Below are 22,165 nucleotides of genomic sequence, written 5' to 3'. Positions count from 1 at the left end.
CTATATAGGCTACAACTTACCCTGCTAAATTACAGATCATGAACTTCATAGTACCACTCACTGGGATTTAAAATTACAAGGAGATGCATACCTCTTCAGTTGAGGTTACAAATTTCTATGCCCATGTGGAGTCCATGTCTGCTTTATGTTAACTGGAATATATCATTTACGCTGCAGATATTTTACAGGTCACAGCAGGAAAAGCATTAGTGTAATTAAGAACATTAATAATGGCTGCTTCCCATTTCGATGTGCCTGTTCCAGGGCGAAAGCCTCACTTTGCACGCTGACTCGCAGGCATGACTTACTATATTAAAATGTAAAACAACTACAAGTATTACCAGTTAACTGTACTTGAAACGATCAAAACCAAAGATACTCATGTAGAATGTGATATTTGTTTTATTATTCAAATCAATGATTTGTATGTAAAATGTGAAGTTATTCTGCAAAGTGACTAGTAAGTATAACTGTAAAATGAATGTAATGCAGTAAAAAAAAAGTACATTTCCCTCTAAAACGTATAAAGTTGCAGAGATTAAAATAACTTAAAGTGTCATTTATCTTACTGGTGACACACTGTGTTTTTCCCACTATGTGAGTTGATTAATGGGAGAGGAAAGAAGAAAAAACAAAGTTCTGATACACAAATCTGTTTTCAGTTTTTGGACTTTTTCTCTAATCTTTGATTTTTGGTGAAATATTGGATCATTTGAACATTTATTGAAATGAAACCATGTGAGAAGTTTAGAGGGAAATCGCTATTTGGTGGAGCTGTTATCAACTCACGGACATCTGAAATGTGACCCAGACTACATGCTGCTTTTTATAAGACGTCAAAAGCCCAAAAGGTTGGAAACCACTGGTTTAATCTCTAACAATGTGTTGTATTTTAAAAGCTTGTTATATTATCTGTGTCAAATCTTCATGTGAAAAGTAACTAAAGCTGTCAAATGAATGTAGTGGAGTAGAAAGTAAAATATTTCCCTCTGAAATATGGTGGAGTGGAAGTATAAAGTAGCATAAAATGGAAATACTCAAGTAAAGTACAAGTACCTCAAAACTGTACATGAGTAAATGTACTTAGTTACTTTCCACTATGCTTAGTGTGATGTGAAAAGTAATGTGAGGTGTACTTACAACTTGTGTCGACCTAAAAAAAATGGCTGAAATAAATCCAAAGATAAATTAAAACAAACGAATACTGACGTACTTAAGGGTGGTCTGGCTTACAAATTAATTAATTGGGACCCCTGCGAGGTGATAGATGTATAATTATTGTGTTTCTGAATCAGATGTAATGTTATAGCGCCCTCTGTTGCACAGAAAAGCAACGTGCACTGATTATGCTGCTTATTTGGTATTTTTCAGACAATAGGACATTGCAGAGAAGTAAAAACGATTGATTTGACACTGTGTAAAAAAATTAAGGATAGATATTAAACTGAACCTGAAATATATGCTTGCGAATTGCCATAAAATATTACGTAACATGGGTTATAAAAAAAATAGCATCACGTTTCCCTGGGAGTTGTAGTTCTCTTCTGCTCTGACGCAATTGTGTTCGTCTCGAAAAGCACTCCAACTCCCGCGATGACACGCGTACTCGCATAAGCCGTTAACTGGTGCACGCCTACGCTGAATAAACCCATCGACTGTAATCCTCACTGTACACAGCTGAGTCCTCTGCGGGTATTTTCTGCTTTCACCATAACTTTCTTCTACATACAGCCACAAAAATGGACAACAGTGGGAAGGAGAAGGAAGCAATTCAGCTAATGGCCGACGCTGACAAAAAAGTCAAGTCCTCGGGCTCTTTTTTGGGAGGGATGTTTGGAGGGTAAGACAGCACTGCACCAAAGAACAGACAGCTAGAAAGCGTTAACTGTCAAAGTTGGCACGCAGCCTGTTTCTACATAGACATATATATTAAATTATATGTGTTTAACTAGCAAGACACTGTGCAAATCCAGTTAGATATTAAAACCAGGAAGGAACAACGCGTGACATCCATTTTTTAACAATTCCTGCAAATCAGTTTAGCTAAGTTAGCTGTTATCATTGTAAACAAGACAGCAGATCACGACTCCCTCCTGGACACAGCATTAGCCAAGGAAGCTACGCAGTACACTGTCATTGTTAGCATGCTGAAATATCTGCTTTGGCTTTGGTTGCAACCACTCCTATAGTTTTTACCCAGCGTCCGCATAATGTCAGCATGCATATGTCCACCACCCTTTGTCACAGTATGTTGTCTTAACCTCTGTAAGGGGATTTCTTCATAGTACGCCCTCCTCACAGTGAAACCAAACACAACGTCTTCTGTTTTAAAGTCAGAATCCTTTTAACACAGCTGTATTTATAAAATGTATATAATGTAATCAGTATTAATGTTTTTTTTCCATCAGTGAACATTAACACTTGAGATAACCCCCCAAAATACATAAAGCAAGGCTTCTTAAAGGATAAGGCAATCCTGCATGATGCAGATGCTGTCATAGGATGCAGGCTGAAGGTTTCAGGTGGTCATTCAGTCCCTCGTAGTCTTTTTGTGTCAGATTGAGGTTCCTGATTTTTCAGATTGACTGGAGAGGAGACCGTGATTACATGGTATGGAGTGCAAACATATGCAGTTTAGTAATGACAGTGGCAACAAAAATGACTGAAACAAAGGGAAAACATAAACTCTAGAAGGCACCCAAATCTACACTTAACCTTTGGCTTGTCTGACTGTTTATAACAAAATTAACCTCAACATAACATATCCCTATTATTCATTATTCATTCATTCTTACATTCAAAGAAAATGGGAAGCTCCTCTCCCAGATGGTTGTCATTACAAAGATTTTAAACTCTTCAAATCCTATCCAAGCCTTTATATGTGACCTTGGGGAGATCATTACTATGGTGTTGTTAAAATCTGGTTCATGCATGTCATCTTTTATTTGCATATTTTTATTATGTAGTAGAGACAGAACAAGGCCTAAAATACAAAATAACAGCAAATTGGCCTTTGTGACTCAGTTTTTTTCCAAAGCGCTGGCCAAGATGACCCCCACATGTTACTATTCAGCATTATTCTGGTGCGTGATCATTCTTGGCAGGCTTTATACTGGTAATTCTGTGGCTGACCAAGCAGTGATGTAATCCCCTGCCATGATTGAATGGCCTGAGTATTATTACAACTACAGGGAGCTCCCAGGGGTCCACTTATTGTCATGGAGGGACTGAGATCTATAGAGCCTGCGCAGGGGTAGTCCACCAATCTGAGCTTTGCATCTCCCTGAGAAACGCTGCAGCTTAGCACTTTATACATTTCATCACCTTTTGATACCACCTAGGCATCATTTATCATGGACATAACTACAATACGTAGGCCAGACTAGAAAATCTTACCACTTTAACCTCAGTCTCCTGTGGAGCCTTTTGGAAAATTTGTACTATATTCAATTTGTGGTCAGCTGTTTTTTTCCTTTCTTTCTTTATCTAGGGGACATCACAAAGTGGAAGAGGCATGTGACATGTACTGCAGAGCAGCCAACATGTTCAAGATGGCCAAGAACTGGAGTGGTGCGATAGGCTGTTTTCTTCTATGCTAAAAAAATATATTATATTTTCAACACATTTGAGAGGCTGTAGGATTTTTTTTTCTGGCACTATAACTGCAACATGTAGCCACAAGTAAAAAGGTTGAATCATGTGCATAAATTAAGAGTGTATGCATGAAAGTTTCTGTTCTTCTCTCTTCTTTTTTTTTCTCCTTCGTCTTCAGCTGCTGGAAATGCATTTTGCAAGGCTGCACGTCTCCATATGCAGCTGCAGAACAAACACGACTGTGCAACCAGTTTCATTGATGCAGGAAATGCTTACAAGAAGTCCGATCCTAATGGTGAGACTGCCTGTCACTTCCCAACCTTTTTAACTCGACATGTATATTCTGTATATTCCAGTTATTGCAGTCATAATCATGATTACAACACCTATAATTTTGTGAGTGTTTTTATGAATACTCTGTTCAGTTAAGTTGGATAGTTACAGGAATGTGGAAATGAGGCTATACAGGTGGGACATGTCATCTGTCAGGAAATGAGTCAAGAGTCAAGTATCTGCATTGCATGGCATTTATTTGTGGCTTAATTTAATATTCTCTTAAGCATAGATGTAGCCGTTGGTCTGGGGGATGGTAGTTATCAGGTATTTAGTTTGTAAAAAGAAGAGGGCTGTTTTGCTTGTGGATTTGTTTTATATTTTACCAGTCACATCTGACATCAGCCAAAAAAACGTCCTATTTGATTGTGTTTCTCAGCTCAATTCACCTTGTTGTATGGGTCTAACAGATTTTAACCAAACTAACAATTCAGATGTCTAACTGTTCCTTCCTCTTCCCTTAATGCTGCCAAAAGAGGCAATCAAGTGTTTAAATGCTGCCATCGATATATATACAGACATGGTAAGATGCATATAGAAAGTACGCGTCTGTGCTCTGATCCAAAACAGTAAATCTGGAGTTATCATTTTTATCTTTGTGGCTGAGAAATGTCCAGTTGTGCCTTTTGTAACCTTTATTAACTCTCTAACCAAGACCGGTTTGTAGCATGTATCCAGATGTAGTAAATCAAAAGCAACTGAACTTGCTGCTTCCTTTGTCTCATTAGATCTGGAAATCACATCATCTTTATTACTGAAAATCTCTTTCTGCTTTTCCCTTCAGTCTCTGCTCTTATTGTTGAGCTCATATCAACGTATTCATAGCACAAAAGTTTGTTTATTTAACACTGATACCTTGATCATATTGCCTACTTGTTATTCCCTTTAGTGAGGATTAATTTCAAAAGCTAAAACCTTGTAGATGTGAAGCCACAGGCTTGTACTTGACCTCGCCTCTCTGACTGTAACACAGCACTTTCATTGACCTGGGAGGCGTCTGCGGATAGATCCGGTTAGTAATGATTTCTTCTCTCCTCCTCTCCAGGGAAGATTCACCATCGCAGCCAAACACCACATCAGTATCGCAGAGATCTATGAGTCTGAGCTGGTGGATATCGAAAAGGTGTGTGTGTGTGTATTCAGTGTATAAGTTGAAGAGTTTTAGTCTGGTAATATGACCAGTAATGATTAATTCTACAGTTATTAGGCATATCTGTTTTTAGGAACATACTTTTATAGTATTTGTTGTTTTCCTTTCTGTAAAGGCTATTGCACATTATGAACAAGCAGCAGACTACTACAAAGGAGAAGAATCAAACAGGTACTGCTTCTTCCACTAAAAGAAAATACTGTAGCTTACTTTTTTAAGCACCAAAATCTGTCTTTATTCACATGTAAGAAATCAAAGCAACAAATGACTTTAATTTCCCAAATTATTTTGCATCCCCGATGCATAAAGTAAAGGATGGATGTTTAAAAAGCTGTGAGAGAGTACTATGACTTTATGCCAAGCATTGAGAATTTATTAGTGTTGTCAGTGATGTCATATGAGGACATTATAAGGATTTTATTCAGTTTTTGTTCCAAGTCTATGTCATACATTTTTTGATTGTAGTACGCTGTGATTTTTATTTGATGAAACTTGTCACTAGAATTTTGTTGTACAGAATAAATATTTCAATGAACAATTCCAACAAGTAAATAGGTAGGTAGCTTTTAGGTGGGTAGCTTTGCTTATGGCTCGTACAGAAAAAAATTTGTCTTGTTGATAATAATAAATATTTTGACTTGTCACAGCAGGGAAAGCACATGTGTCATTAATGACACGAATAAGCGTACGCAATTCAGTCCACATTAATGATGTTATTAATTATACCTGTGCTTTATCTGCTTTGACATGTTAAAATATCAGCGGTTATCTGGCTTATCCGCACAGTTGCATAGGTTTTCTGATATGCCAAGTAAGACAGCACACCAAAAAAAAAGAATATGAGAGAGCTTGTTAGTCATGTAACTTGAATATTCATTGAATTTCTCAAAAAGACAAAAGATGTCGACACATTTGCACTTATTTCAGCATGAACTTAGATTTATTTGCCTTGCCTGTTGGGCAGCCAAAAAAAATTGACTCCTCTATCAAAGCTCCACTCTTGATTCAACATTTCATTATCTAATGTTATTCAGTATTCAGCTACACACTTTAAACTCTAGAAGTAGTGTATCAATTGATTTCACATACCCCTAAAATATATAAACAGCATTTATATTTCCGGTTATATCGAATGTGTTGCTTACTTTTGTCTTGTTCACTTTTCCTCAGTTCTGCCAACAAGTGTCTGCTGAAGGTGGGGGCTTACTGTGCTCAGTTAGAGCAGTACCAGAAGGCAATTGAGATCTACGAGCAGGTGTGTACTGGATCTACTTCATATTTTTCTGTATCATGCTTGTACTTTCTGAATCGACACCGACTCGGTTATTTTGACTTTTGTTTTACATTTTGTGTGATATGGATGCATCTAGGTTGGAGCCAACACGATGGACAACCCGTTGCTGAAATACAGCGCCAAAGAGTATTTCTTCAAAGCCTCTCTTTGTCATTTCATTGTTGATGAGCTCAATGCTAAGGCAAGTTTATATCTTTGGGGTTCAATCTCAGGATTTTGGGCGGGGAGTTGTGATAGAATTTCAACCTGCTGTGTCTCCACAGATTGCTGTCGAAAAATATGAGGAGATGTTCCCGGCTTTTTCAGACTCTCGAGAATGCAAGCTGTTGAAGGTAGCTCAATGCTAAGAACTCTGAGGAATACGATGGCGCACTTTCCTCTCCCTAATCTATTCATAACCCACCCTTTTTTTTTTTTTTTTTTTAACAGAAACTTCTTGAGGCTCATGAGGAACAGAACAGCGAGGCTTTCACAGAGGCAGTAAGTCTCTTGTATACTCTATGAAAGTTTTAGAATAAGCTTTTTGGTGAGCGCAGGAATCCCACAGCTTCAGCTCTTGTAGTTTTGTTGGATCCCTTGAGTGTTCAAGACAGTTGAAGGCTGGATCCCAGGTATCCATTCAGTCCTCCAGGGTTGTGTGTTTATGTGAAACTAGTACAGCCTGATGGAGCGCATCACTGCAATACCGATTAGTAACTATATACAGTTAGAGAGGTACTGTACAGCACAATGAAGGCTAAAGTCAGCACGCTCACAGTACGATGCTAACATGCTGATGTTTAACAGGTATAATGCAGACCATGCTCACCATCTTAGTTGAGCTGTTAGCATGCTAATATTTGGTTATTAGCATAAATAACAGAGCACAGCTGAGGCTGATTGGAATGTCATTAGTTCTGCAGGTATTTTGTCATAAACTAAATGATGATGAAGCTACAGGAAAAGTTAGGATCACCAAACTTATTACAGTTTTCATCCTGAGGGAAGCATGAATGTGTGTACCAAATTTAATTGCAATCTAATAGCTGTTGTGACAATTATCGGATGCATTATTGTACAGCTATCGTAACATCTCATTTAAAAACCACAAATAGCAATGTCATGGTGGAGCCAGAGGAGAGGTCAGGAAATCATCAAAGTCATTAAGATTTATCCTCTGATAACCATGAATGTCTGTACAAAACATCATTACAGTCCATCCAATTGTTGTCGAGATATTTCAGTCTCAACTCAAAAGTGGTGAACCAACTGATCGACATTGTTATCCGTGGAGCCACACCACTCTAGCGTGGCTAAAGTGTAATTTTGCACACAAGCAATACTGATGGCAGCAAATGCACTTTACTGAAGCATACATTTTGTAATTAACAAGTACATCAGGAAAAAGAAAAGAGGAATCTGTAATAACTGGGGAGAAAAAAAAGCTCATGTCTGTGCTTCCTGTCTGCCTGCAGGTAAAGGAGTTTGACTCAATCTCACGTCTGGACCAGTGGCACACAACCCTCCTGCTGCGCATCAAAAAGACCATCCAGGGTGATGAAGGGGATCTGAAATGAAAGAAACCCGGGGGTAGAAATGCGGCATGGAGGGTCAAATCCATCACGCATGCATACATACACCCAGACACGCACACAAACACACACACTCTTTCACTCACCTCACTGTGTATAGCATCTGGAGAGGGGGGCTGATGATTTTGAATATTCCACTGCTCACTGCTATACTGTCAAGAGTACTATCTTAGCTTTGGTTACGAGCGTTGTCTGAATCTAGTCAGAATGTAAATCCTCTCGCCCTCACCTCTGCCTAGAGGATTGCTGCATACCTTTTATGCTGGAATCTGTCCTGGGGGGGATTTCAGAGCGGTATATTGTATTGAAACTGATGTTAGTATTGACAAGAAGCACTGCATGTTTTGTACAATTATTGTTTCTTAGTCAGATGCAGCTTGTTTTTTTTTTTTTAAAACCTAGTTTATTATGTATTTAAACAAATTATTTGAGTATTTCAGTTTGTTGTACAAAAGATTATCATGGTGTGTGTGGATTTTAAGAATGTACCAATATCTTAATTTGTATTCGTTGGAGTAGAAGTTAAGAATCCAATCAATATCATGATTGTTTTTAATATAACCACAAAAAATTTATTTTTGTTTCCGTTTTATCACCATGGGGAGAGGCTGTTCTTGATGAAGGGCAATGATATGCACCAAGTGTAGACTGTTAAACATTTGTATCTAATCAGAGTTACTGATTTATTTTTTTTTCCATACATACTTGTGATTTTATTACTTCAGGATTGTTTATTATTACTTTAGGATTTGTTGGTGTAATAATACTTTGAATGTTTGAATCTGTAAGCTGCGATTTATAGTTGGGCTGTGAAAAAAATGAATTTCTGAATGGAAAAACACTGACATGGAAACCCCTTATTCCTGATCCCAGGGGTAGTACTCTTGGGGGAAATGTGTATCATTAGCCACTCATCTCGTGCTGTGTTGTGTCGTGAACTCAACTATCATCGAAGGTTTACTACTGCGGTGCACCTTCCAAATGGCCAGTCGCTAAGCATGACATTGTGTATAGTTACGTGTTGTGTTACATTCACTAGTGTGAGCCAGACCAAAGTTTTTACTCAAGGGTCAGTCACCCTGTGTATCCAGCTTCTTCCAGGTGGAATGACAACGGACCTTGGATATGATCTGTATGCTTGTGCGAATGGACAATAATAAAGATATTATATCCCAGTTGTGCTGTCCTGCCTTTAGTCTTCATCTAGACAGCAGTGTTATATATATATATAAATAATAAGCTTCCATCTGCCTTTAACTCATCTTTTGTCCGCACCATTTGGTAGGACATTTTGTATTGTACGCCTGATGATCTACTGTAGAAATTTACAAGACATATTATTGTAAATTAACTTGCATGCAAAAACATTAACAGCTAAAATTGCAGTGGTTTTAACTGAGGCTTGATTAGCCTCTTCTGCTGCCCTTTGCCAACATGCTATGAGGCACACTTTCCACTTTGAGTATGATTAGTGAAAACAACAGCATTCTGATTTTTGTATAGCACTAATTACATCTCAGTGAGCTAACACTTCACAAGTTCAGGGGTATTCCAGTACTATGTGTGTGTATGGTAGTGCACAAGCCTTTGTAAATTAACTATAAGTATGAAATCAAATTCATATATATACCTTTATTGATCTATTACATTCCCCTTGCCACTGCTGTAGATATTCTGCCCTGTCAGATTGCAATTTAATACTTAAACATGACCATTTGATTGGTGGAGCCAGTTTAATCAATAATCTGTTACAGCAGACTACTTATGTAACCTAGTTTTGACATTACTGTGACATGCTATACATTGAGCCTGATTTATTTTTAGTGTACTTTCTCATGGCCACATGCCACTAGTGACATATTTTTAAAAATGTAATTAGCCTACTTCTTTGCAAGTATCCACATATCGTTTTTATGGAAACTGATTAGAATTTTGTGACGAGTTACCATTAATAAAAGAAATCTACATTCTTTGTCAACCTATTTGAAAAGAAGACACCAGTTGATTTAAACAGAAACCTGTCAGCTTCAGGGGTTATTCAACTCTTCTGAGTAGTTTTGTTATTGGAGGCAGCCTTATTATATATAAAACCCTTAAGGATATTATGCAGGTATTGTGGAACTTAACTTATAGTTTGAAACACAGCTGGTAGGGAAATGGTCCCAAAGAAAGGAAAGTGCCAGAATTTGTAAGGATTTAAGCTACTTCATTTACATTCACCAGCAAAAGAAAAAAAAAAAAGTATGTTGTCATTCCCAAGTGTATGGAAGCTACTTGAGGATTCACTGGGCTGCTGCCAAGGATTTCTTTGCACAGACCTGCCTCTTATTGCATTACCCCTCTGGTACACATCAGACACACAATGATAAATGCTGTGGTCTCCTTCAGTGCATGCTACAAGGAATTAGTTTCTCAGTAATGTTTGGCATTGAATGTAATGGCTAAACACTCCCCTTCAAATATTTTTATTCAATATTTGTGCGACATAACATACTGTATATTATAATGTATGTAATTAATTGTACCAAATGTATTAATTATGCCTTAGTTTTACCTCTAAAAAAGATGTGACTAAAGATCAACAAATTCTTGTGATTTTTAATAGTATCTTGTGATGAATGCTGAGCCTCACATCCAAGTCTGAGTCACAATAAAACACTTGAATTAAGATGATAACAATGATGAAACACCACATGGTCAGAACACACATTCAAACACTGCTAATGCCAAAATACAATCAGACGCCAGGTCCAAGACATAAAATAACGTGAAAACATGGAGTAAAACAGGATTTTAAATTCCCTACACCCAGATAAAACTCTTTATATTCACATGCATTTTCTACAAATTATCTTGAGCTGAAGCCTCTTTAGGTTCAGCTAAAGGTTCGTCTGCTGTCCTTTGCTGTCCATCATTTTGGACGGCAGCCGTTTGTTCTTTTTCACACATCTTGTCGGAGACGATCACAGTTTGAATATTAGGCTGCAAAATATCTGCCTCAGAAGTGCCCTTCATTTCTGAAACTGGAGCCAAAATGGTCTGTGAGGCACCAGCTTCCAGGACAGATGACGTAGAAACAATTGGGGTCACTGAGACTGACGCTAATGCGCCATCGGAAACAGGAACTGAGAGTGTGGGTACAGACAGAGAGGTAGAGGAGGCTTCAGAGGACAAGGGGATAGGCTGAGCCATGGACACAGGTATAGAGAATGGGACAGGAATGGCTGAGCCATCTAAGGAAATGACGCTGGCCCCTGTGCTGTCAGTGGTTACGATGGGCTGGATCTGAGTTCCAGGTGGCATCTCGGTGTGGATGACAGTGATTCCACCCAGGGTGCCGTGACTGACCAGAGCAATAGCTCCGTGACTGGTCCAGTCAGGCGGGAGAGTGACTGGCTCAGCTGGCACCATGATGGACTCAGTGTGAGTTTTAACAGCATCACCGGCTGTACACACAGCAGAACCAGCACCAGCACCACTTTTTCTAGAAGTGCTCTTTTTCTCTCCTGCTCCTGCTTTTTCTGTCTTTCCCTTAGTCGGAGTTTTGGGTTTCTTGTCCTCCACATTTCCCTCCAGCACCACAAGGTAGGTCTTCCAGGGAGCATCTGAGTCATGAATCTGAAGGTTAAAGAAGCTTGTGTTATTTTCACAGCAGTCTGATGAGTCAAAGAATTCTTTGCAATTTGGTTTAGTTGAAGATTCCCATAAATGTGGCCTGCTTTCCACACTGTCTTCTATTTTTTTGCAATGTATATACATCACAGTATTTGAAGACAACTTACCAGGTGATAAACATGTACAAGTAGACATTATGCAAAAGCCTTGATAAAATTGAGGATATTCCTTTGGCACTGCCACAGTAAAAGTTTTCTCAGCATTGTACCCATACAGTTGAAAATACCCTTTCTGATAGTATGACTACAGTAAGATAAGCACTGCTCACCATAGTGTGCCTGCGAAGGGTGGACTTGTCTGTAAAGGTGCGTGTACAAAGGCCACACATGTAGGGTTTCTCTCCTGTGTGAATACGCTGGTGCCTCTGGAGGGCATTGAGCTGGGTGAACTGCTTGTCACAGTCTTTACAGCTGTATGGACGCTCACCTAACAATCACCAGAGAAGAAAAAATTACATCAATGCCAGAGTACAAACAGAGGAGATCAGTGAGAAAGAAAATAACAAAAATGTTAAGACAACTGGTTTCTCAGCTTTAGATGTAGATTTTCCCTCTAAATTAACAAGCACAAATATGTAAATTACCCGTGTGTATCTTTAAATGCTGGTGGAGGGAGTTCCTCTGAGCGAAGCCTCGACCACATTGTTCGCACTTATACGGCTTGGACCCGGTGTGGATATTTGAGTGGTGTCTCAGGTATTCTTTAGATGCAAAGCTTTTCCCACAGGCCTCGCACATGAAGGGCTTCTCTCCTAACGAGATAAAGACATTCCAAAAGCACAATCTTTTCACTTGTGTTCTGGTATGGGTACAAGCATCAAGGCTCACTTTAAAAAACATTCTTAGCTGAGACAGAATATACCCGGGCCTTGGGTTAAAAATCTCCTGTCAAACTAAAGATGACAATAATAATACATTGCTCTTACCTGTGTGTGATCTCTTATGATAGGCCAACATGTGCTTCTGAGTGAAGCGGGCATCACACTGGTCACAAGCAAATGGCTTCTCTCCTGTGTGAGTCCTACACATAGTGAAACAGTTTAGCTCTAATCCATTTCATACATGTAGACATGTTATTAATATGTATAAATGAACATCCACAACTGCTTTTCTTAACTGTCTTGTATTAATCTTTTTGCAGCTCTGTTGAATATCTATTAAATTAAGCTAAATGTACTATGCAGAAGGATTCAGTGAAATTACAGGCATGCAGTTTAAATTAACATTCATAGTCAGAATGATTTTAAATATATTGTATAACCACATCAGCATCTTCATAGATTACTGGTTTCCAGCTGTTTCTAGCTCAAGTTGTTTATGTTCACAATTGATGACAGGAATCAATAGGAATCATTTGAGTGAAATTTCCCTTCAGTTTATTCCATATTCATCGAGAAGGGGCCAGCAATACAAACTCAAATTGTTGTAAATTCTTTCTGACTGCCCCAAGATTAAAACCTGGGTCCTATTGGTTACAATCCAGCCCCCTTTAGCGTCAACATACCCCCCCTCCCCAGTGTCAGTTTCATTGAGTTAGTCAGTACCTGCGGTGCATCTTGAGGGCAGAGTTCTGGGTAAATCTGGCCCCGCAGTCCGTGCACTCAAAAGGTTTCGCACCTGTGTGTGTTCTCTCGTGCAATACTAGGGCAGTTTTGGAGCTGAGTGCCTTTCCGCAGTCAGGACAGACATGACGCAGATTGTTGCGTTCGTGTACCTGGGCAGTAGCAGGGATGTGAGACAGAAATGATCAAATCAGGGAAGAAAAAAAAACATACTATGGAAATTATACTGTAGATACAGGAAGTGTGTAAAAAAATTCAATAATTCTGACTTGTCTTTGATGGCGGACAACATCCTTCTTTCGTTTGAAGGTCTTTGTGCAGGAGTCGCAGGCAAAAAGCCTCTCGTTACTGTGGACGTGCTTTTCGTGGATCTTCAGGTTGCTGCGGTTAGCGAAGGTCTGCTGGCAGGTCTCACATTGATAGATGACTTCTGCTTTCACTCCATGGTACGTACTGGCCGACATAGCAGTGACAGGTTACAGCATTATCGGAAGACAAAGTAAGTCACACATTAACCTTTTCACTGCAGTTAGAAAATAAGATGCCCTCTATTTTGTGCAGGAATCCCCGATTGCTTTGTAGTTCAACTTGAAAAAATTCTAAAACCAACAGTATGAGCTTTTCATTTATTTTGGAAATTACGATATAGCACTATTTTATGTAACTATGGTATCAATCAATCAAACCAAGAGCACCATTATGTCCTACCTGATGTGCTTCAAATAGCTTCTCTCATAGTGGAAGGTCCGCTGGCACTTGTTACACTGGAATTGAGCTTTGGATGTTCTCTTTAATGTCTCCTTAGACTGTCCATCCATCTCCTCCCCCTCTTCCTCCTCCTCCTCCAGAGATAACAACAAGGGGTCTTCTTCAGCATCATCACTATGCACATCTGCCTCACATTCCCACTCATCCACATCATCAGAGACTGGCATTTCCAATGAAGACTTGTCTGTTTTCCCTGCTTGCTCATCTGACTGGGCTTCTGCTTCATCCCTGTCCTCGTTCTCCTCTGTGTCTTCATTGGTGTTTTCGCAAGCTTTGTTAAAAGTGTCTCTTTTAGTATTTAAACACCTCTTAAGGACTTTACGGCCAGCCAACCTCATTTTTAGCTTTTTTTCTTGTGTTTTTTCATCGTTCACATCGTTCTTTGCCTTACATCTTTTTGAAATGACTTTCTCAGAGCTCTGTGGGGAGAGCCGCCGCTTAAGACGTACATTGATTGGCTGCTTCTTCTCATTGCTCGTTTGTTCTCTCTGTGCTTTATCGTCTTCATCCACAGCTTCGGATGCAGATGTCTTCTTTGTATGTTTTTGTAGGATTCCAGCACTCATGGCCTCACCACAAACGTCTGAAAGATCCTGACAGTCCAAAAATTGCGCCGCTGTTTGAACATCACCAATCTTGTCTCTGGCAACTTCCACTTTACCAGTGTACACAAATTCCAAAAACTTGGAGAAGTCACTGGAGTGCATATTTGAGAGTACTAATTTGTCTTGGGCACCATCCGGAGAGAGAAGCATCCTCTTAAAGTAGCCACTGGATGCTGCGAGCATCACCTGGTGGGCCTGAAACTCCTGCATGTCCCCCTGGTAGTCTACCTGTACTGTGACATCACTCAGCTGTCCCAGCAGCCTCAGCTGATACAGAGAGGCCAGGATGTTGTCATGGTGGGACTTAGAGGTGAGCTGGACCACTTGGACACCCATAATTCATTTGTGCTGCTGAGGAAAACAAAGCGGGGAAATGTGACTTGTAAGGTTGAAAGTAGTTATGAACGCACATCACAGACAGATTTAGCCACTGAAGTGACACCAATGACCTGCGTGCAAACGGAGGGTTTTGCCTTGCTCGAAGGCATAAAAGAAAACTGCGAAGGTTTAGCTAAATGCTTAGCAATTTCTTTAAAATAACCAACACGCCTCTTTCACATATATATAAACTCCCAAACCCCAATTTCGCACGCCTATTTACCAATACAGCAGACTTAACGTGATATTTTTGTTGCTTTGGTTCACATTATGTTCACTGCTAGGGTTGGTAACTGCTAACAGTAACTGTTAGCATCACGAGCAGCAGTTAAGCTAGGTAAACTAGCTTAAAATTAACCGTTAACCTAAAACAAACGGGCGGTTTTACAATAATACGACTTCAATGAGTGTATCAGTGACTCTGTCAAAGCGCAGCTAACTACACAACAACACGGAGCAAGTTTTCCTACCGTAAGGTCGCTAAAATGGCAGCCTCGACAATGTTCTTTCCAGCGGAAGGTATTTCCTGTAGAAAACGGCACTCGCCTTTTCACTAACCGACATCCGGTGCCGCGGTGGCTGATATGGGATCAGTCCTTTGTTATACGGTCACATTTAGAAGTCAGAGTTACCGAGAACAACTGCTGATCCTGGATCATTTCAGTTAGTTTACTGACTTAACGCCTGGAAAACTAGAGCCTCTCGACCTTTGTTTACACGTTACATTTGAAGCTTCCCCCAGACATTATTGGCAGGCCAATTTAACTAGCAAGAGTAAAGCTCTATAAAATAACTACACCGTCCATCTCACTATAACTTAGCAATATTAATGTGATGCACTTCTAACCATACATTAAATCTCCTGCCATTTGTTTTTTTTAATTGGCAAGCTAAGCATAATCCCCGCCCTTGTGAAACATGTGTATAGGGCAAAGATATCAACTGTAACTTTTAAGTAGTGCTCGAAGTACGTAGTACCGGTTCCTTATCATTTTACTCTTTGGTGTACCATGACTTTTTCATATGCACTTGAACTTCTCACAACCCTCCTGATTCTCTTTTAAATGTAACGTCAACCGATAGTCTGTTTGTGAGGCGTTTAGGAGACATCTGTAAATTGTACCTACAGAAAATAACCTGGTTTACACTCTCCCCACTAAACTGCATGAATCTCTGCATGCACATCGGTCACACGCCACGCCACCCGAGTAAATTAAAAGTAAATTCTCAGCCTGCGGGAAACACTGGATCAGCTGCACTAGTGTGAATGAGCTGAGTACCGACACTTGTCTTTTTAGACTTCAAGCGCCGCTTTTAAGCAGTGATTTTGTGTTACCGTAACTCCGAGTTTGAACTGTATGTCTGTTAGTGCAACACTGGCTTGTGTCCGCATGATGGCGCCATGGTACAAAGGCACACAAACATGACATAAACTTGTAATGTTAGATTAAATATCAGCTTAGTCTGCGTCTTTAACACATGTTTTTGCAGCGAAATTTACATTAACTTCTGCAATTTTAATTTCCAAACCGATCACTCTTGTCCTGGCTGCTAATAGGCCTTTCACTTGGTAGACCTGACTCATTAGGTATTAAACTAGTTGAGACCCATTGTATATCAAAGGAGCAGTCTGCTAGTTGTATGAGAATGGTTCCAAAAATAATACCAAGTAAGCCAACATGCTGAAGGATTTAAGCTAATTCATTTACATTCAGACTAAGATAAATCATCCATGGAGTTGCAGAATGCATGCTGTCATTCCAAAGGTGTATGGAAATCTACTTGAGGATTCACTAGGGTGCTGTTCTGCAGCTGCCAAGGATTTTTTTCCTTCCAGAGGAAATCCATATACCTTACATTTGTCTTAATGAATTCTGCAAGCTAGCAATCTGCTCTGTTCCGGTGACTCATGCTGCTCTCTGGACCAAAGCGACGCAGACTTCAGCTCTGACCTGGAACACTGTGTTCACCTGTCTTTTATTACATTACTCAACTGCCATACACTCACTATACATATAACAGATTACACTTTTCATACAACTGGTCCTTCCTGATTTGTCTTAATATTAAAGACAAATGTGTGATGCACAACATCTCCAGATGTAATGATCTGCATATGGGAGTCAAAAGTATTTGCATAGATATTAATATGGTGTACATTATTACCATGAAAATAAGCCTAGAGTTTAATGGAATACCGAATTACTATGTGCAAATTAATGAGACAAGTCATACAAATGAATTCTCAGTATATTGCCACTGGTATAACATTTGACATGATTGAGATTAGAAGAAGGAAAACATTTTTCACTTTAGGCACAATAGTGCAAACTTTTTTTTCATTTGGTTCTGTCTGAAGGAGGGACTCAGTCTGCATATTATAAAAAAGTTGGCGAGTAAAATGATGAAATCATAAAATAATAGCTACATATTTAGTCAATAATTGCAGTTATGACTGGCTAGTTGACACTTTCATTTTCTTGTGCAGCATAATGTACAAAACAGAAAGTTCAGCTGTCTCAGGTTCAGGGTAATTTCAGGGGTAAATATCAAACCAAGCTCAGTTCAGCGCTTGTGGTTTGTTGTCACAGGATGCGTTGTCAGAGTGAAGATATGGCACAGAAACAGACTTGAGGTTTTCTACGTGTCATCACTGGTTGACGTGTAATCAAGGGGATGAACATATAGTACTTCACTGAAATAACAAAAGGTCAGCAGTCGTTTTAGAAACATGCCATTTAAATCTACTTTCAGCAGTGATACTAGCTGACTTTTCAAATGACTCCGGGGCATTTTGTGTTATTCAAAGGTGCTACAACTGAGCTGGAGAGAGAGAGAGAGAGAGAGAAAGTGGATGCCATGTAACAACAGTGAAGGGTTCAGATGTTGCCAGGTCTATGTCCAGCTGCATCATCAGGCCATCCAGTAACAAATTAAGTTCCCACAGATACATCATCAAGTTGTCAGTAAAGAGTATGCGGGGCAAATACACGCTGAAAGGTGATGGGCTCAGCAAACAAAACATTCTGCCGACGTTATGTCGTGTTTGCTCTGCTATGGGTAGACTCCTCCACACAACCGAAAATATCAGTGCTGACGTTCCACAGCGCACAAACAACATGACAGCATGTGCATTGTGTGTGAGAAAAAGCCAAACTCTAAAGCCAAGGCTGATTTTAATTTGAGACTACAGTGCACACACAGAGTCACAAAATTAAAAAAAAACACTGTAGAATTCAGCAGTTTGGTGGTGATGGCTGCGTCCGGGCTCGGTTTGCGTCCTGGACTTGTACAAACACTTTAATTTGGAAGCAGTGAGGGTAAGCCACTCAGTCAGTGTCCTTGCAAGACCTCTCTACAGCTCCTTAACAGGGCCGACTTATAATCCCAGCAGATGAACTGAACCAGTGATGGTAAGCACCAGAACATTACATGGAAGTGCGGACAGTGGTGGTCCAAGAATAACCGCAGTATTCTCTTTGTACTTGCCCATATAACCACACGGCTGATGCCAGACCAATCAAACACCAGTCCAACTCAGTATTCTGTGGTGACTTTCCCTTCCTCTGCAGTCAGTGAACTTGGTTAACAGAAAACATGGTTCATGAATTCATTTTTTTCATTTTTCTTAGACTTGTATTTCAACGGGGATCAATACTTTTGTCAGTGGCGTGTTGCTACTTTGCCGCCCTGCCCTGACACTAAAATACATTTTATTGATTTTATGTAGATTTGCAGAGTGGGTTTAGTTGTTTTAGTGAATGGACATGGATCTCCACCCATATTTATGTAAGGAAAGAAATTGGGCAGGAGTCAAATATTGTACATGTTTGTGCAGTCCTGTCAAGGCCAAGGTTACTTTGCCAGGATACACACAGCAGTCCAGACCTGTCTTTGGAAGTTTAACCTAATTCCCTTCCCCATTGCCCTTCTCTTTTCCTTTTTGAGTGGCTGGGCGCCACACCACTCGCAGCCTGTCCAGAGTCAAGCTGGAACCCCTAAAACCTCAAATAAGATCAGGACATAAGAAACCAATGATTCACAAAAATTACAGAAGACATCATGCCATCATGTTGAAATGTTTCCTCTTGGCTAAGACAGATGAGAAATATTATTACAGTGGGGAAACTTTTCAGCGTCATTGTCTTGTGTAATGTGTATATGACAAATAAACAAACCTTACCCTACCTTACCAAAACTAATGGCCTTCCCATCATCCTTACCTGTACTTTGTACTTAATGGTAATTAGCAAATGTTTGCATGCTAATACTCTATTCTAAGATCATGGCAATGGTAAATATTATAGCATATTAGCATTGTCTTTGTAAGCATGTTAGCATGCTGACGGTTGCATTTAGTTCAAAGCACCGCTGTGCCTAAATACAGCCTCACAGAGCCGCTAGCATGGCTTTAGACTCTTAATCTTGTTTTAAACTTCTTTCACTGCAGTGTATTGTAACAAACAACTTCAGCTACATGAAATAAATAAGAGTGCAAAAATAACCTGTGAATGGTATCTGTCCTCTCCCTCTCAAATAGGCTCCCTTTCACCAAACAGAGATGTTTTTCTTCTCATGCCTGCCTGGTTCAGAGAATACTTTCCTTTCATTGATGAAAAGATATACGGCATTTCAGAGATGAAATTACTTTCCAAATGGCCTCTGACTCACCATCTCTATTCCCAGTACTCTCTAGCACTCACCCTCCCTTGTTCCCCCTCTCCACCTTCACTCGTCCTTGTGAATGTTCTATCTATTGTAACTGTATACAGCACTTAGCACTTCAGACGGCAGACAAACCAACTCAAGGACAACCGCCCACTCTTGCAATGTTCATAAATAGACTATTTGTCCAGGCTTACCAATCACCTTACCCACCGAGCCTGTGTGGGTGCTTGTGGACATTGTGTAGCTCGCACCAAAATAGATCTCCACTGCTGCTGTATGAGGGCGGTTCGGGCCTCCAGCCTGCAGTGAGAAAGACCAGTTTGCACATGGAAGAAGACAGTTGTGCCTTTGAAAAGTAACAATAATGACTCACAAAGTCTATCCCTTTATAATGTGTGATTTTTTTGCAATCTGTAGCATACTAAAACAGGTGGTGTCACCTCCGCAGACTTTCCCAGAATGCAACATTCTCTCCGACTGTGTGGGACATGACCGTCAGCACATTCCTGGAGAGCTGGATCCCCAGAAGCAACAATTCCTCCTTCCTCTCTTCCCTCCCTTCCTTCCTGCCGCCCTCATGTCCTCTCCTTCGCTTCCATGGATTGCATCACTCGTCTGCCTCCTGGCCTCCTCTGCTCGGACCCTTTAATCACATATGGCACACACACATACACACACATATACACACACAAAAGTAAATGTGGTGCACACCACAGACACAGACACACACACACCCATTGTGGGCAGAAGGCACTCTCGTCAGTCCTCATACTGGTTTTGTGGCTTCAGTTGGAATTTTATGGTTGGTTTGAGCGAAGGATTCTGGAGGCTTTCCAGCTGCCCTCCAAAGACTCCGCTCGTTTCTTTCTCCCTCCATCACTTTGTTCCTTCCCTCCAGCTTTCCTCTCTTTTTCTTTCCTCCTCTCCCCTCCCGCCCTGCTTCGCCCGCTCGCCCTCAAGGTCAGAAATATCCTGTGGTTTAGGTTTGATCCCCTTGGATATGCCTTTGCTCTCTCGCTCGCTCTGTCTCTCCCTTCCTTTCTGTCCCGCTCTTGTTCGCTCACACACACACACACACACACACACACACACACACACACACACTTACACTTACTGTAAGCATACTGCACTACTCTAAGCATTCCCATACAGGAAACACATGCTGGGATAAGCATAGGCGGGTCTGTGTGCCTCACTCTTGCACTCACACACACACACATACGCTCTCTCTCTCCCACCAGGGGTCAACAGGCTATCCGAACATGTAACATTCAGGGAGGGAAAAAAAAATCGTCACAGTTCTTTGAGCTGCGGTTGTCATCACTGAAGACCTTTTCCATCTTAAATCTGACGGTACAGTGACAGTAAATAAAAGATCCTTCTTCCCGTAGAGTCACAGTCAGTGAACTCTAATAGTGAGGGGACTGCAGCCAGGTTAACCCCGTTCCTCTGGGTTCACCTATTCTCCAAGTTGTGTAACGTGGCAGAAGTCCAGCACTTGTGTAATAACAGGGGCCTTGGCCGGCTGAAAGCACACCAATACAACCAGTCATCCTTTCATATCCGCAGGTTACTGGTGGAAAACAAAGTCTTGCCCAATTAAAGCCCTGATCCGAAGTCCCTCCAGTGTGAGCATCAGTCATACAGATGTCCGGTTCAGGTTTTCGAATGGAAAAAAAAAAGTTGCCATAATAGAAACTGCAAACGTGCTTTGTTCAAATATTCACAAAAACCTAGCTTTTCATATACTGTGCGTACATCACTAGTGCCTACTTTAATCAGTCCCTGTGGCAAGAACTCAGTTATGGCTGAATCATGGTTTCCATGGGCCCCTGGATGCTAAATCTCAAAGGGACGTCCATTACATCCATTTCACATACCATCGCATTAAACTTTTTTTCCATTTGTAACTTATTAAAACTCCATGTGATTTACATAAAATGACTCCATTAGTCATTTGCCCTTTCAGAGGCCATATTGATTTTATAAACCAATCTTTAATTTGTTTTAAATGAAATTTTGTTTAATATAGCAATAAAAAAGGAACATGGGTGGGCGTTCTGTGTTGCTGGAATACCTTTTCTAACCACATGGGACTTTCCTTATCTCTTAGTCCATGCAAGGCCCCCCCTCGGTAAGCTCGGCCCCTAGGTGTGCATTCAGGACACCCTGCTGGTAGATCTGGCCCTGAGCTGAGTCAATAACTTGCGGGGACAGGAGCTTTGACGGGGATTGCCATAGCGCTGCTTTGGTTTGACGCTTTAACGGGGAAGAGGAAAGACTCTCCCAGTAAAATAAACCACAAATAGTTCTCGAGAAACACTGCACCCTGCCGCTCGGTCTCAGCTTGTTGACACAACGGCTCAAGACAGATTGTTTTTCATATACGAAACCGGTTGTCAAATATACAGTGTCAAATTAACTATGGGGTTGCCTCCCAAAGGTCTGTGTTCTCCATACTGGATTTGTCCATTTTCTTTGGGTAGTCTCCCAGAAATGGAGAAGACCACAGACATGAAAATACCTATGTGAAATGAAGCCCAACCATACAGCCAGCTGGCTCAACCC

The 22,165-nt window shown here is 40.4% G+C and overlaps 2 protein-coding genes across 5 annotated transcripts; one reads left to right on the top strand and one right to left on the bottom strand.

The window, feature by feature from the left end:
- Positions 1-1,598: 1,598 nt before the first annotated feature.
- napbb (N-ethylmaleimide-sensitive factor attachment protein, beta b) lies at positions 1,599-9,117 on the top strand. 2 transcript variants are annotated; one of them, XM_042391383.1, is made up of 11 exons: positions 1,599-1,840; positions 3,491-3,570; positions 3,773-3,889; positions 4,404-4,450; positions 4,973-5,050; positions 5,193-5,248; positions 6,248-6,332; positions 6,448-6,552; positions 6,635-6,703; positions 6,801-6,851; positions 7,826-9,117. In XM_042391383.1, the coding sequence occupies exons 1-11, from the start codon at positions 1,740-1,742 to the stop codon at positions 7,925-7,927; spliced, it is 891 nt and encodes a 296-aa protein (XP_042247317.1). In that variant the 5' UTR covers positions 1,599-1,739; the 3' UTR covers positions 7,928-9,117. The 2 variants fall into 2 exon arrangements, with proteins under 2 accessions (XP_042247317.1, XP_042247318.1); XM_042391384.1 differs by lacking the exons at positions 1,599-1,840; positions 4,404-4,450 and having other exon boundaries at positions 3,497-3,570.
- Positions 9,118-10,520: 1,403 nt separating this feature from the next.
- gzf1 (GDNF-inducible zinc finger protein 1) lies at positions 10,521-15,782 on the bottom strand. Of its 3 annotated transcripts, none has more exons than XM_042391379.1 (8): positions 15,400-15,782; positions 13,887-14,902; positions 13,448-13,631; positions 13,161-13,330; positions 12,543-12,637; positions 12,201-12,368; positions 11,886-12,043; positions 10,521-11,560 (listed from the first exon to the last, which is right to left on the bottom strand). In XM_042391379.1, the coding sequence occupies exons 2-8, from the start codon at positions 14,885-14,887 to the stop codon at positions 10,784-10,786; spliced, it is 2,553 nt and encodes an 850-aa protein (XP_042247313.1). In that variant the 5' UTR covers positions 14,888-14,902; positions 15,400-15,782; the 3' UTR covers positions 10,521-10,783. The 3 variants fall into 3 exon arrangements, with proteins under 3 accessions (XP_042247313.1, XP_042247315.1, XP_042247316.1); XM_042391381.1 differs by having other exon boundaries at positions 13,887-14,899; XM_042391382.1 differs by lacking the exon at positions 15,400-15,782 and adding an exon at positions 15,101-15,116.
- Positions 15,783-22,165: the final 6,383 nt, after the last annotated feature.

Source organism: Thunnus maccoyii, chromosome 17 (assembly GCF_910596095.1).
Source record: "Thunnus maccoyii chromosome 17, fThuMac1.1, whole genome shotgun sequence".
NCBI classification, from domain to species: Eukaryota; Metazoa; Chordata; class Actinopteri; order Scombriformes; family Scombridae; genus Thunnus; species Thunnus maccoyii.
Note: the sequence above shows the minus strand (reverse complement) of the source record. Positions and strands in the feature narration are given on the sequence as shown.

Excerpts from the sequence above, each read along its gene's own strand:
- napbb (XM_042391383.1), top strand. The coding sequence starts at position 1,740 with ATGGACAACAGTGGGAAGGAGAAGGAAGCAATTCAGCTAATGGCCGAC. Across the intron at positions 5,249-6,247 it reads AAAGGAGAAGAATCAAACAG|TTCTGCCAACAAGTGTCTGC; the intron begins GTACTGCTTCTT and ends ACTTTTCCTCAG. Across the intron at positions 6,852-7,825 it reads GCGAGGCTTTCACAGAGGCA|GTAAAGGAGTTTGACTCAAT; the intron begins GTAAGTCTCTTG and ends GTCTGCCTGCAG.
- gzf1 (XM_042391379.1), bottom strand. The coding sequence starts at position 14,887 with ATGGGTGTCCAAGTGGTCCAGCTCACCTCTAAGTCCCACCATGACAAC. Across the intron at positions 13,632-13,886 it reads AGCTATTTGAAGCACATCAG|TACGTACCATGGAGTGAAAG; the intron begins GTAGGACATAAT and ends TATGTCGGCCAG. Across the intron at positions 12,638-13,160 it reads GCCCTCAAGATGCACCGCAG|GACTCACACAGGAGAGAAGC; the intron begins GTACTGACTAAC and ends CACTATGTGTAG.